Genomic DNA, 16,037 nt, shown 5'->3' with positions numbered 1-16,037 from the left:
CAAGGTGTTAAGGACTCTATACGCAAGGGAATCATTGCTGCACGCCCTGAATATAAGGTTGTTCCCCTGGACACCCTACTTTTAGTTGCTAGAGGTTTGGAATCCGCTCAGACCCCAAGAAGATCCACTTCAGCGCCTCTCATGGTATCCCGCTCCACCCCAGTCCCAAAAGGTACTAGACCGGAGGAGGGGGGACATTGTTTTAATTGTGGAGCCAAGGGGCACTTTAGAAGTGACTGCCCAGAACCTAAAAAGGAGCCAAGGGAGCCCAGAAAGCCCTCTAAACCTGCCTCAGCTCCCAAAGCCACCAAACAGGTTCCGATAATTGAGGAACCAGATGATTAGGAAATTGGCAAGCCTGTGTCTGCAACCCCTGTCATGGCAGTGTCTACAGGGGATAAGGGGGGGCCACTTGCCACAGTGACTTTGCCCATTGAAGGCCACCCTACCACATTCCTAGTTGACACAGGTGCAGCCCGTAGTGTTCTGCGAGAACAAGACCTGCCAGACCCATCCTTTCTGTCAAATATTGACGTCTCTTGTGTTGGAGTGGATGGCCAGCCAAGACATAGCCCTTTAACAACTCCATTACGAGTTGGCTCTAGCCTGCTTGCTCGCTTTGTGGTATCCTCCACATGCCCAATTAACCTATTAGGTGCTGATGTTCTCTCACGCCTGCAAGCATCCATCACCTTTACCCCGGATGGGCAGGTAGAAATGTCCACACCTCTATCTGAATCAGACACCTCAGCCTTGTGCTCCTTGCCTCTAATGCTGCATTTAGAAAAGCCCCGTGAGAAAGCAGCAGAATTAAGGTCCAATTTCCCAGAGGCATTAAAGATACAGGTGCCCGCCAAGTTATGGTCCTCAGGCCCAGAGGACATAGGTCACCTAAATGTTCCCCCTGTGGTGGTAAAGCTCATTCCAGGAGCTAAATTACCAAGAAAACCACAATATCCATTAAAACCAGCACAGGCCGCTGCCATTTCTACCCACATCAAGGCACTCTTGGAGAAGGGTGCCCTGGTGAAATGTAAATCTGAATGCAACACCCCATTATTCCCTGTGAAAAAGAAAACTCCCAAAGGTGAGCCAGAGAAGTACAGGATGGTTCAGGATCGCCGTGCTGTCAATGAAGCTACCGTCCTGGACACCCCTCTTGTACCAAACCCCCATACTCTGCTCTCTGGAGTCCCACCATCTGCAAAATTTTTCACAGTCATTGACCTAGCAAATGCTTTCTTCAGTGTCCCACTGGACCCATCCTGCCAATACCTGTTTGCTTTCACCCATGAGATGCAACAGTATACCTGGACTGTCATGCCCCAAGGGGCACAAAATTCACCAAGTCAATTTGCAAAGGCCATGGCCACCATCCTTGACCCATGGCAAGCTGAGCACCCAGAAGTTGTCCTGCTCCAGTATGTGGACGATTTACTGCTCTGTGGAGATGATATACCCACTACTGAACAGTGCTCAATTAGTCTGCTTTGTTATTTGGCAGAACAAGGATGCAAAGCTTCGCTCATCAAGCTACAGTTCTGCCAACCCTCAGTAATTTTCCTTGGACATTGCCTATCTCAAGGTGCCAGACATCTTACCCGGGACCGGGTGAGAGCTGTACTGGATATTCCAACTCCAAGGACTTCGAAATCCCTCCATGCCTTCCTAGGCCTCATTTCCTACTGCAGAGCATGGATCCCAGAAGCCTCCCTGCTCATGCAGCCTCTCTATGACGCACTTAAGTCTGACCCTTTCTGTTTGCCTAATGAAGCTCTGGACAATTTCAATGCTCTCAAACGTGCCATTGCTTCTGCTCCTGCCTTGGGCCTACCTGACTACTCAAAACCTTTCAAATTATTTGTCTCTGAAAGACAAGGCCACGCAACAGGAGTTCTCACCCAAACTAATGACTTAAGAGGCCGCCAAAGGCCTATTGGATATTTCTCATGTCAACTGGACATTGTGGCCAGAGGGACTCCTTCCTGTCTCAGGGCTGTCTTTGCTGCAAGAGAGCTCATAGAAAGAACCTCAGACCTGGTCCTTGGCCACCCTCTGGTTGTTTTGGCCCCTCATGACATTTCTGCCATCATCAACCAAGTCCAGCTCAAGCACGTGTCTCCAGCCAGACACCTACGCCTCCAGTGCCATCTTCTTCTACCTGACAATATTTCCATCCAAAGATGTCAAGTTCTTAACCCATCCACTCTTCTTCCACTCCCTGAGAGGGGTATCTATTATGGATTTATCACAGATGAAACCTACATTTACCTGCTTTGTGGATGTATCAAGAAAGTCATGCATCCACATTTGACATTTTATGAAGATGAGAAGCCTCTCTGTGAAGGCCCAGATTACGCCTTCTGTACCATGTGGTACAAACCAGACATTACTCCCGAACCTTGCTATGAAGATGAGCTTTACCACTGGACTGATGTGAAGCTCACTGCTCAAGATTTCTATTGTGACTCTGAAGGCAATAGCATGGTCTTGATCCAACTACCTCAACAACTTAACTACCTCTACCGCCATTGGGATACTGCTATCCCACATATTCCTGTTACCAAACTGAAGACAAGGTCATGGAATGACCTTGGGCCCATGGCAAAGCTATGGGCCACCATGGATGAAGAACAGCTACAGGAAAATGGTATTGTCAAATACCCAACAACTGACCTTTTGGAAGCATGGCCACGCCACTTCCTAGAAAAGGAATTTCAAGATCTGGTCATAGTGAATGATTATGACCCCGAAACACCTCATGACTGTTTTGAACAGATGAAAATGGAGACAGTACACCTACCAACTGTGCATGAGAATCCATTACAAGATCCAGATTTTACCCTGTTTGTGGACGGCTCAAGATATGCTGATGAAGAAGGAAGATATCATACAGGATATGCCGTAACCACAACAGACGAAGTTATCAAATCATCATCCTTACCGCCAGCAATGTCTGCGCAAGAAGCTGAATTACAGGCTCTGACTTCAGCATGCAAAATTTCCGAAGGAAAACGTGCCAACATCTATACAGATTCAAGATATGCTCTGGGTGTGGCACATGACTTCGGCCTAATTTGGAAGACAAGAGGATTTCTTACCACCGCCGGTACACCAGTCAAACATAGTACTGCAATTAAGGAGCTAATGGATGCCCTCCTACTCCCTGAAGAAGTGGCCGTTTTGAAGGTAAAGGCCCATGGGAAATTGGATACAGATGAAGCAAAGGGCAACCATTTGGCTGATCAGGCTGCTAAGCTAGCAGCCAGGGATCTGCAGGAAGTGGATGAAGAAGTGTCCGGACAAGAAGAAGAAGAAGAAGAAGAAGAAGTCCCTATTTTTGCTCTGCAAACTCTTCCTACTGATTTGCGAATTTTGCGGGAACAGCAAGCTGCAGTCACTCCTGAAGAAACCCAAAAATGGAAAAATAAAGGAGCTGTCCAAAAGGACGGAGTGTATTACAACAACTTCAAATTTTGTCTTCCAAAAAATTTATATCCAGCAGTTGTCCAATGGGCACATGGGCCTGCACACCTGTCAAAAGAATTGATGGCCGCCCTCATACAGAAGTATTATGAAGCACCCGGAATCACAACATTGATCAGCAGCTTCTGTAAGGCCTGTGTTATTTGTGCAAAATGCAATCCAGGAAGACCAATCAAGGTGCCTGCAAAACACCTGGCAAAGCCCATGTACCCCTTCCATGCGAATTCAAATTGACCACATCCAAATGCCCAAGAGTGGGCCCCATGAATATGCACTAGTCATAGTGGACATGTTCTCAGGATGGCCAGAGGCCTACCCAGTGGCCAATATCACTGCGAAAACAACCGCAAGGCGCCTACTTACAGAGATAGTATGTAGGTTTGGACTCCCAGAAGTCATTGAAAGTGATCAAGGCCCAGCCTTCACAGCAACAGTGACTAAAGAAATTTGGACTGCTCTAGGGGTGACCCTAGCCTTCCACACCCCTTACCACCCACAAAGTAGTGGTAAAGTAGAGCGCATGAATGGCACTCTAAAAGCCAGAATGTTAAAAATGTCGCAAGAAACAAAGATGCCCTGGCCAGAAAGCCTGTCAATAGCTTTATTTAGTGTTAGGAACACACCTAGAGGGAAGCATTCACTGTCCCCATATGAAATTCTATTTGGGACAGCACCCAGACTAGGTTGTTATTATCCGCAGCAGTTACAGCTCCAATCAGATGTTTTAGTAGATTATGTAACTGAACTTGCAAGTGCCTTGAACAAAATACATGCCCAAGTTTTCTCTTCAATTCCAGATCCTGAGTCGGACACAGGTACCCATAACCTGCTTCCCGGAGATTGGGTTCTGGTCAAGAAGTTTGTGCGGAAAAATACCCTGGAACCAAGATTTGACGGTCCATTCCAAGTTCTCCTGATTACCGCAACCTCCGTCAAACTGGCCGGCAGGCCAAATTGGATCCACGCTTCCCACTGCAAGAAATCTCCAGTCCCTGAGGAAGCAGATACCGCACAAGCATGTACCTCTGGTACACCTTCTCCTTAATCAGCCTTATAAAGGCCCAACAAGTAGCCATCACCAAAGATATTAGTGGGTATACCTTCTGGTACAATTCATCATGCACCCATGTGGCTACTTACACCTTTGACTATTGTGACATTGTAGAATGTCCGTTCCCAACATCACAAATCCAGAATATTTACAGAGATATCCCTCATTCAAAAGACCCATATGTTTGTGTAGTTGACAAACAATGGGGGCACAATTGTAATCATTGGGGGGCGGCGGGATGGAATGCCGGGCCTGCCTGGGGTTACAAACCAAAGAGTGCCTTATCCAAAGTAGATGAACAAGGTAGATCCCTTCTCCAGAGAATGACTTTGAGAAAGCCTGGGGGAGGTACACCAATGAAATTAATCCTTAACATTGAGCATCCAAGCCCAACGGATGCCGACCAGTATGTGATGGGAATGTATTGGAAAAAGGGTTCCTACCGTAAATTAGGGCATTTCTTCCTAAAAGATATGTGCAACTCTTCCGAGTGGCAAGGGGCCACCCATATGGTCCCTAACCCATTAAAACCTCATATCCAGACCTTTCAAGACATGATGGCCATTGCTAACCCCACCTTTGAAGATACCATGGCCGCTGAAACAGGTTTTAATGATGTAAATTTATGGTTAGAATGGATGAAATATAATGCTAATAAGCATAATAAGACTGCATGCTATGTGTGTGGTGGTGCCCGGCCTCACCTGGGTACCGTACCTCTAATCCTGCCAGTAGATATAGAGGAATGTGTTTTAAGCCTTTTTGCCTATCACTATGATTTTAACAGGTCCATATGTAGTGCATGGACAAAGGAGTATCCTCTCCTAACCAAGGATGTCAAACCCCCAGACGGTATTACCGTGTATAAAGGTAATTACACTTGTTATGCTAATTATGATGGAATTGGTAGATTCTTGGGTAACTTCTCTAAGGGGTATTGTGCTACCTACAGGAGTGTCTCTATGGACTTGTTGCAGTTTCACACCAGGTCATTAGGGGATATCTACTGGTTGTGTGGGGATTTACAGCTGAGATCCAGAATGGACAAGGAGTGGTGGGGGGAGTGTACTTTGGCTAAAGCTATTATGCCTATACATATTATCTCTGACACACACCTCGTCACCCATGAGTCCAGGCACACTAAGGTTAAGCGTGACGCCCCAGTGAAAGGAAGTTTTGATCCTCGTGTTTATATTGATGCTATTGGGGTGCCTAGGGGGGTGCCCAATGAATTTAAAGCAAGAGATGAAGTTGCTGCAGGATTTGAATCACTTTTTGCCATAGTTACCACTAACAAGAATTTAAATTGGATCAATTACATTTATTATAATCAACAGCGTTTTGTTAATTATACCAGAGACGCCCTCCAGGGGTTGGCCGAACAGTTGCAGGCCACATCCCAAATGGCTTTCCAGAATAGAATGGCCCTAGATATGATCTTAGCCGAAAAAGGAGGGGTTTGTAAAATTTTACCTGACACCTTGACCTGTTGTACCTACATCCCAGAAAACACAGGCCCTAATGGTAAAGTTACATTAGCCATAGAAAAATTAAATGACCTGTCTATAGAGTTAAAAAGGAATTCTGGGATACAAGATCCCTGGGAAAGATGGTTTGGTTGGATGACAGGATGGCAAAAGGCTTTAATGCATATTGGTATGGCTATACTAATTTTTCTTTTTATCTTTGCTCTTCTCTTTTGTTGTATCCTCCCATGTCTGAGAAAATCCCTCCTGAAGACTGTTGACCAAGCGGCACCCACTTTCACCCATCTCGAAGTTAATGACCAAGAGCTCCAAGACATCAACTCACCCTGTCTGCCGCTGCAAACAATCCCTTTTGTTGATAAAGTGCAGGAATTCTAGGAAGGGACTAACTTAGGGACAGCATCTGTCAGTGAATGGTAAAGACCCCGTGTTGGAGAAGTGGTGGATTAGCTGCCATGGGATACCCATGGGTGTGAAGTGTTCGAGAGCCATGCTGACGGATGAGTTAGCCTATCAGGGTCAGAACTAGGGACAGCCTTGCACTTTGCATTAACACCTAGCTAGCGGCCACGGGGTTTCTGTGCCTTTGGGTTAACACGTCTTCCTGGTACTAACTTAATAAAGTTTTATCTCTTAGAATCTAACATTTCATAGGGGGGACTGATGTGGGATTATTTAAAAAACCTTATTGCACTTGAATTCAATTATTGCACTAACTCCATTTTAACTTTATACTGTGACAATCCTCCATTTTGTCCTCCTAACCTAACTTGTTCAATCCTCCATTTTGTCCTCATAACCTAACTTGTTCATTTTAAAACTACCTTACATGACAGAATTTCCCAGCACATCTAATACAATAGAACAAAGACTGTATTTTCTATAAAGACATGATTAACACAGGAATTGCTGACTTTTCCTTAGATTTGCAACATAGTATAGTTTGAAGGCCATGAGAACACAGTAGTAATGAAATGTTCTATTCATAAGAGACCTTGCACCTGGCCACGAGGCCTGAGATCACCGACCGTGTAAAATGACGCTCAAGACCCCTTGTCCCCCACCCGTGTCCAGAACAATCCCACCTCTTGGTGGGTGGACACGGGACTAACCACTTAAGTTTTCGAACCAATTAATAATATTGATAGGAGGACACTAATCCCGACACTTAACAATTAATCCAATTAATGATGTTTATTTGCTGATATTCTAATAATCAATGATGACGTAAAATGTCTCTTAAAAGGACCTGCGCGTCCGCTTTTTAATCACTTGCCAATAAATTTTCTCGAAGTTATTTTAACCTGAACCTTGTGTGTCAGACTTAATTACTTCAGCGTATATACGCAATTTATTTTATTAATTTGGACAGGAACAGATAGACATTTAAACATTTTGGTTTACTGCTAAAAAGTACCATAACAGAACGTTTGTTATCCCTTGCATTTCAGCATTAATCCAATCCCGAGAGAGACATTTCACTCTGGTTCTTAAGCATTCTTGTTAAATTGAAAACCCCAGGTTAGCATCAGTAGCAACTGCAGAGCATACAGAATACACAGGACATTATATGGCTCGCAAGGCAGGGAAATGCAGACCAAATCTACGTAACATGCTCTTCTCACAACGTATGTCTTCGATAAATCAGACACAAAGGTAGATGTTTATCTACCCATGTAAAACATTGCCATTCAAAATTCAAATTTTACTTTAGCCTGCTGGGGAACACAAACTGATACAATGCTCTGTAGTGTGATGTACAGCTGCTGTCATTGTGCTGCTGGGAAAATAGTAAATAGGCTGTACTCATTGTGTTACAGGAGGCTCTGTGGAATTTAATTCACATGGAAATAAGTAGACTTATGTGGAATGCTTACCATTAATCAGAAAGAAAAATGCTCCAGTTTCATTAGCAACAGCACGAGCAATAAGAGTTTTTCCAGTTCCTGGTGGTCCATACAGCAAAATACCACGAGGAGGCTGCACATTAAAGAAAGATAATCAGTAAAATTATATTAAATAGCTACATATGTCACAGTGCTTTACCCTAGCAATGTACCATTTGGTAACGTGAAACAAAAATCCAGGCTGGTCAAATTTCAGACAAATATTTAACCCCTTAAGGACTGAGCCAAACTTACACGTTGTGAACAAAACATGGCATTTGCGCTACATGTCTGTCCAACCGTAATTCACCTCTTTCATATTAAATGCACCCACACTTATTATATATCATTTGATTCAGGGGAAACAGAGCTTTCATTTAATATCAAATATTTAGCTATGAAACTATTTAATAAGAAAAAAATGGGAGAAAATAAGAAATTGTTATTTTTTTTAGTTCTACAAGACATTTTAACTGTCAATGTCATAATACTGTTTGCTTTTACTGCAATAAAATACACATATTTGTATTCAGCAAAGTCTCACGTGTAAAACAGTACCCCCTTATGTACAGGTTTTATGGTGTTTTGGGAAGTTACAGGGTCAAATATAGCACGTTACATTTGAAATTGAAATTCGCCAGATTGGTTACGTTGCCTTTGAGACTGTATAGTAGCCAGGAATTAAATTTACACCCATAATGGCATACCATTACTAAGTGGCTACCAAAAAAGACTGGACATACCCCATTTGCAATACCTTGGGTTGTCTACTATTGCAAATGGTATGCCATCATAGGGGTAATTTTCATTCTTGGGCTACCATAGGGTCATAAAGGCAACGTAAGCAATCTGGCGAATTTTAATGTGAAAAAAATGAAACACAAGCCTTATATTTAACGCTGTAATTTTTGAAAACACCATAAAACCTGTACATGAGGGGTGCTGTTGTACTCGGGAGACTTCGCTGAACACAAATATTTGTGTTTCAAAACAGTAAAAAGTATCACAGCAATAATATCGTCTGTGTAAATGCTGTTTGTGCGTGAAAAATGCAAAAAACTTCACTTTTACTGGCGATATAATCGTTGTAATACATTTTACTGTTTTGAAACACTAATATTTGTGTTCAGCGAAGTCTCCCGAGTAAAACAGTACCCTCCATGTACAGGTTTTATGGTGTCTTGGAAAGTTATAGGGTTAAATATAGTGCTAGCAAATTAAATTCCCTATACTTTCGGCATGGGTTGTCAGCCAGGTCCCGCTAATTGTAATTAATTAAAATACCTAATTATGTAAAAATATTACATAAATATATGTGTAGAATTTATATATATATATATATATATATATATATATATATATATATTTAAGTATATAGATATATATTTCGTTCTACGTGTATTTTGAGATAGATATATATATATTAATATCACAATACAGTTAGAACGAAATAAAACATCTATATATTTTTTAATAATTTATTTTTAATTATTTTTTTACGTATTTACATATATTTTTTTATATTATATATAACAATAATTATATGTATATTATTAAAATACATCTAGACAGTGTGTGTGTGTATATATATATATATATATATATATATATATATATATATATATATATATATATATATATGATCTAAGTATATAATTATTTTTTTTACACTTATTTTTACTTTAATTTATTTGATTTCAGCCAGCAGGGGGACTACCTGTCATTACAGGCAGTCCCCCTGCTGGCAATGCAGCAGGCAGCTATCCCGGCCATGTGATTGTGAGGTCCTCGCAAGGACCTCACTCTCACATGGCCCGGGGTGGCTGAAGAGGACGGAGGTGCCGCGGGGGGCTCCCTGGGAGTCCCCCCCAACTGCGATCGCGCCGGCGTGGGATCGCCGGCGACCGGTTAAGTAAAAAAAAAAAAAAAAAAAAACGGAGGGCGTACAATTACGCCTGGCGGCGTTTAGAGCCACTTTAAAAAGGACGTAATTGTACGCCCTCCGGTCTTAAGGGGTTAAACTTTCTGTAATTATACATTCCGATATTTTGTACACATCATAGGTTCGAGTACTAAAAGAAAAACCATGCTATGTTACAGACCAACAAACATCAACACTAACCAAAAATACACTTTGTATGTTTTGTTTACACTTCATTTATTTCTCCAGGTACATGGCCCTATGTTTTTCTATTAACATAAAAATCTGACAGACGTTGCAAAGTAAGCATGGAGAATCTTTATTGTGGTATCTGTAAATTATGAGACATTGTACAAGATAGCCATATGGGGAAAGAATAGTTCACACATTAAAGAGTCTCTATGCTTTTAATAAAAATATATATTTTATAAAAACCCTCTATACACAAATGACTTTGCCATGTTCTGACGGGTTTGTGGTTAATACAAGATTTTATTTAATTTACAGATGGAATTTTGCAGATTAGAAATGCAATACATTACCTTAACACCAATAGCTTTGAAAAGCGCTGGGTGTCTCAAAGGCAGCTCTACCATCTCTTTGATTTGAGCCAACTGCTTCCTGCAACCACCAATATCATCATAACCCACTTCATTCAGGGACTCCTCTTCATCCTATGAATTGGAAAGCAGTGATTAGAACCAACATGTGTTACACAAATTATCTAGGTGTTTGGCTTCGGGATAGCTGATCATCATTCATACCTCACGTTTAATAGGCTCTCCTTCACAGTGAATTACAGTATCTGGAGCCACTATGCAGTACGGGCTTGGATCTGTCTCCACGACCTTGAATTCCACAGCACGCATTCCTCCACGCACCAAAAAGATGTCACCTGTGCAAAAAGACAATCTCCTCCTGATTAGTTAGTTAACCTTCAAGAGCACATCTACGTATACATTATTCAGACTTAACACCAAATGAGTAAAAAATTTGGGCTGAATCCTTGGCCCTTCAACACATAATTCCAAAACGAAATGACATATAGCCAGCAATCTCCTTTTGTATTTTAATAGATTGAAAACAATAAAAGATATGTTAGATTTCTTAGTAGAACTCTTCTTCATTACAAGTGCTTTTTCCAAACAGTATGTTCAAACACTGGCCTTTCTCTCCTATAAAGTAAGGCTAAGCAGCTCAACTCAGACTAGTTGGCTATAATAACTTGTTGTTTTATATTAAAAAAGTAAAACCCCGGGGGCGTGGCTTGACCGGGAACCAAGCTGGACGTGCAAGCCTAGAGCTCCTCGCTGACCCCCTGTACCAAACGCATACAACGGCTGAATACCGACCAATTAACCCTACCCCCTGACTCCTTACCCACCATGGAAAAACGCCAGCAGAGAAAACCGGGCACAAAAAAAACAGACACAGCCGCCACGGTACCCGATCTGTTTGCGGCCTCTCGCACGCCGCGCCAAGACATCCAAGATGGCGGCGGATCCAGCCCGCGAGCTCCGGGTTCGCCGGCAATCTCAAGCTCACCCCAGCCTCACGGCCCAGCCGTATCGGAAACGGCCCATATCCTGACCGAGCTGGCGGCGGTGAAAACCTACTTAGCCCGAGAGATTGACAGAAGCTCGAAGGCAGTGATGTCAGAAATCCACAAGTTGGGCGAGCGCACCGCAGACCTGGAGCAACGTGTGGAAACTACCACGATAGCTCACAACTTGGTAACCGCTCATGTTAATGCACTTACCACCCGACTAGAGGCCTCAGAGGCAGCGCTGGAGGACCTGGCGAACAGGTCGCGCCGCAACAACTTACGCGTGCGCGGCCTGCCAGAGCAACAGGACGAAGGCCCAATCCCGACCATGCTCCTTACACTCCTACGTCCTCTATTACCAGAAATACCAGACGAACACTGGCACATCGACAGAGCCCACAGGGCCCTGCGCGCCCGAAGAGACGACAACGCAAGACCCAGGGACATAATTGTCCGCTTTCTTCATTTTCAAACGAAAGAAGCAGTGCTACGGAAGGCCAGAGAGAGCCCTATAAAATTCCAAGACAGAGAAATCACCCTTTTCCAAGACTTGGCTCCCATTACCCTCCAACGCAGAAGAGAATGGAGGCCAGTTACTGAGCTACTCAGGGCCAACGCGATCAGGTACGCCTGGGGGCACCCGTTTAAAATAATGGTTTTTAAAAACGGCAGACCTCACATCCTCATGCCAGGCACGGACCCAGCACCCTTTTTTCGCGCCCTGGGCATAACACTACCAGAGAGCTTCTCGCTACCTGACACCTCCCTGCCAGCCTTACAACCCCTACCACGAGATTGGCACACCACCATGGAGTAAATAGGCGACAGACTGACACCGGCAACAAAGGCACTATCAACCTCCCGAGAGTGAGCACACCAGACCCCTCCGATGACTTCACGGCGCCATTCCAACCCTTTCCTATCCTCCGGCAGCAGAACACTAGGCAACAGAGCACCCGAGACGTTTTGCCCACCGGTCGGACTGAAACCGTGACACCCAAAAATAAGGCTCCTTTCTACAATGGGCTCACGCTCCGAAGCTCACCCTTGCCACACGCACCGATCAACGGACTCTGTCCACGCCGACTATTACCTACACTTGATCGACGAGCTTTCTTCACCCCACCAACCTCCCAACTCCTGTCCCAGTGGCAACTACAACGATGAGCCACACTATGGACCTGTTTTTGGACTGCTGCGGACACTTTGGCACTGAAATCAGAAACTGATAATTGCTGTCACGTTCCTGACACCAAACGGAAGAGTAATGTATATAACTGCAATCTGTATGTGACAGCTAGCCAAGGCTCACACACCACAATAGATGCAACACGTTATTCCAGACACCAACCCACCACACATCCACACCACACGATGACAGAGGTTCAAGGCAAGGGGTCACATACTATACAGGGGAAGCATACACCCGGACAACATGGAGTCACGGGCCGTGGCGGGGGGGGGGGGGTGGGGGGATGGGGTGGTGGGTGGCGGGTGGGCTGGGGGGATGTGGCGGGGCCGAGGTGGACAGCGGAACACATGCATACCGGGACACAGAAGTTACTTAAAGGGGGTGTTATGATGGAAATGGAGGGGACAGCGGGATTGTCATGTTTCAGATGTGTACCGATATGTCTTGATGTGTGTGAATATGTAATACTGTATGCAACCACCGATGACTGGTCCCCGCCCTTCCTCCGCCCCCCCCCCCTCCCCCTTCCTCCTCCCCCCCCTCATCTCCTTGGGCAACCACCCACTTGACAGACCGACCAAAGACCCCAGCAGCCGGACCCCCACCCCCCCCCTCCCCCGATATCCAATAATAAAGACTACGAGAAAAAAAAAAAAAACCCCTGGCGCTATTGTGCTCACGACCGGGAGAACCACCGAGGATCAGACGGGATGACCCAACTGGACTCACCCACAAAAGCCTTTGCTTTCCCCATTCCCCTCCCTCCACACCCCCCAACTCCCAAAAGCTACCCGCTTCAATTGCGCACCGAAGCAACACAGTACATAAGATCCGGAGGCGGGGAAGCTGAATCACCCTCTAAGTTCTCCAAGAGCTTCCTGCATACTGCAGTCATAACTGACATTTGTTTCTTGGTATCAGGGGGCCACACCGGCAGACAGGTTCATGACCCACCACTCCCAGACTGTAGCAGTCGTAGGGGAGACAAGGGTCTGTACACCCCCCCATGGTCTGGCACAGGATAAGACCAGACACGTACGGCAGCACCGTACTACCCCTCCCCCAAACCCTCCTTGCCCCTCTCTCCTTTTTCTCTTCCGTACCCTCCCTGACACCCCACCCACCCCATGCGCACACCGGTCTTGGACGCAGTTAGCGACACAACATACTCGCTCGCAATCCCTCTCCCCGACAGGGTTCTACAGGAACAGAGGTGGGAGTACACCCCACCCCCCGTTACATACTTACGCCAGCCGACCCCTATTGCAGCAACAAAGCGGCCCGAGTATCCCTCGGGACCAAATGCACCCACCAAAACTACCTGATCATGTCTCTTAAAATATCCTCGCTTAACGTTAAAGGCCTCAACGCCCCACGCAAGCGAAGGACACTCTTCAGGGAACTAAAAAGGTTAAATCCCGACATTGCTTTCATACAAGAGACACACCTGTCTCGGTCCGCCCAGGTCTCCCTCCGCGACTCCACATACCGCCTGACCGCTGAGGCACGCACCTTCCGTAAACACAACGGAGTAGCGATCCTCACGCACAAGCGATGCCCAGTTCATATAACCCAAGTGACTTCAGACCCAGACGGCAGATATGTTGTAGCGACTGGCCGGATTCATTCACAACTCATCCACTTAATCAACATATATGCCCCCAACACATCTACACCCCAATTCTGGAGCCAGTTGTCTGACATGGTCCTTGCGCTCCCCACCGGAATCCTCCTCCTAGGCGGAGACTTAAACGCAACACCCGCTCCGGCAGTTGACAGAAGCTCACGCCCAGGATTGCTTAGATCCCATGGCATGGGCGCCCAAGACAAACAATTACACCACTTTATCCGCAAAACAGGCCTCATAGACGCATGGAGGGCACAACACCCCTCTGTAAGAGACTACACCTATTACTCGCCGCCCCACGATACGTACTCACGCATAGACATGTTCCTGACCAACCATGCAGCCTACACGAAAACACAAAAAACAGACATAGGTACCATTGCGTGGTCGGACCACGCAGACATCGCCATCTACCTTACAGGGCTCCAATGCCCCACCCCATGGACGTGGAGACTAAACACGTCCCTACTCAAGGACCCCCAGGTGGTAGACGACATACAGAAACAATTGACCACATACTTTACAGAAAACCTAACACCAGACATCCCAATGACCACGATATGGGCAGCCCACAAAGCTGTGATCCGAGGCTCCCTTATCAAAATAGCAACCCACAAAAAAAAACAAAAAACACAGAAACTCACTCAACTACTAGAAACCCTCCGCACAGCGGAGCAACGCCACAAAACTGACCCGACTCCCCAAACGCTACAACTTCTCCAAAACACCCGCATTACGATCAGACAACTGCTCATAGACGATACAGCCCGAGCACTCACTTGGACAAGAAGAACATACTACGACAAGTCCAACAAAATGGACACGCTTTTAGCCCGCACACTACGACCCAGGACCCAACACCCACACATCACCAAGATCAGAGCCCCAGACGGCACACTGAAAACGTCCCCGGCAGACATTGCCCAAATTTTCACAACTTTCTACACTACACTATACAACCACTCCCCACAAGATGACACCACACAAGCTGTGGAGTCCCAGAAAATAACGGACTTTCTAACCCACTTAAACTTACCAAAACTGAACGCTGCTGCCATAACGGAACTGGCAGCACCAATTACCAAAGACGAAATTGATTCAGCCATCTCCGCTCTCAAAAGCAATAAAGCCCCCGGTCCAGACGGTTTTGAGGGCAGCTACTACAAAACCTTCAGAGACACTCTCGTCCCACATTTAGAATCCCTATTCCGGGACCTGATGCAGGGGACCCCACCAGACAGGGACATGACACGGGCAAACATCATTCTGCTACCAAAGCCAGGCAAAGACCACACACAGCCAGAAGCATACCGACCTATCTCACTCATAAACCACGACAGCAAACTATTCGCCAAGATATTAGCAGGAAGACTGAACCCATACCTGACAAGCCTAGTCCATGCAGACCAAGTAGGATTCATACCGGGACGCCAGTTATTCGAAAACACGAGACGTAACATCGACTTAATAGGGTTCCTAGCAACCACAAAAACACCGTCCCTGGCACTCTCCCTTGATGCTGAAAAAGCATTTGACCGTGTAAAATGGCCCTATATGTTCACCCTCTTAGAACACCTACACATGCCCCCCACATACATCACAGCCATCCGTGCACTGTACACATCAGTCTCAGCGCAAATAAAGATAACCGGGACGACCTGCCCGTCCTTCACCATAACCAATGGCACCCGACAGGGATGCCCTCTATCCCCTCTACTCTTTGTGCTGACACTCGAACCACTTCTCCAGGCAATACGGGAACACCCACAAATCAAAGGGGTCAAAATTGACGACCAAGAATTCCTGGTTTCAGGATACGCTGATGATATCCTCTTGACCGT

General features: G+C 45.5%; 1 protein-coding gene across 1 annotated transcript in view; it reads right to left on the bottom strand.

The window, feature by feature from the left end:
• Positions 1-16,037, bottom strand: part of VCP (valosin containing protein) — a 49,855-nt gene that overhangs the window by 14,755 nt on the left and 19,063 nt on the right. The window contains exons 5-7 of the mRNA XM_063453787.1: positions 10,596-10,726; positions 10,374-10,505; positions 7,902-8,004 (exon numbers count right to left, since the gene is read on the bottom strand). Of these exons, the coding sequence (XP_063309857.1) occupies positions 7,902-8,004; positions 10,374-10,505; positions 10,596-10,726 (366 nt within the window). The remainder of the gene's footprint in view (positions 1-7,901; positions 8,005-10,373; positions 10,506-10,595; positions 10,727-16,037) is intronic.

This window comes from Pelobates fuscus, chromosome 5 (assembly GCF_036172605.1).
Source record: "Pelobates fuscus isolate aPelFus1 chromosome 5, aPelFus1.pri, whole genome shotgun sequence".
In the NCBI taxonomy this organism is placed as follows: Eukaryota; Metazoa; Chordata; class Amphibia; order Anura; family Pelobatidae; genus Pelobates; species Pelobates fuscus.
This window is presented reverse-complemented; position numbering and strand designations above follow the sequence as displayed.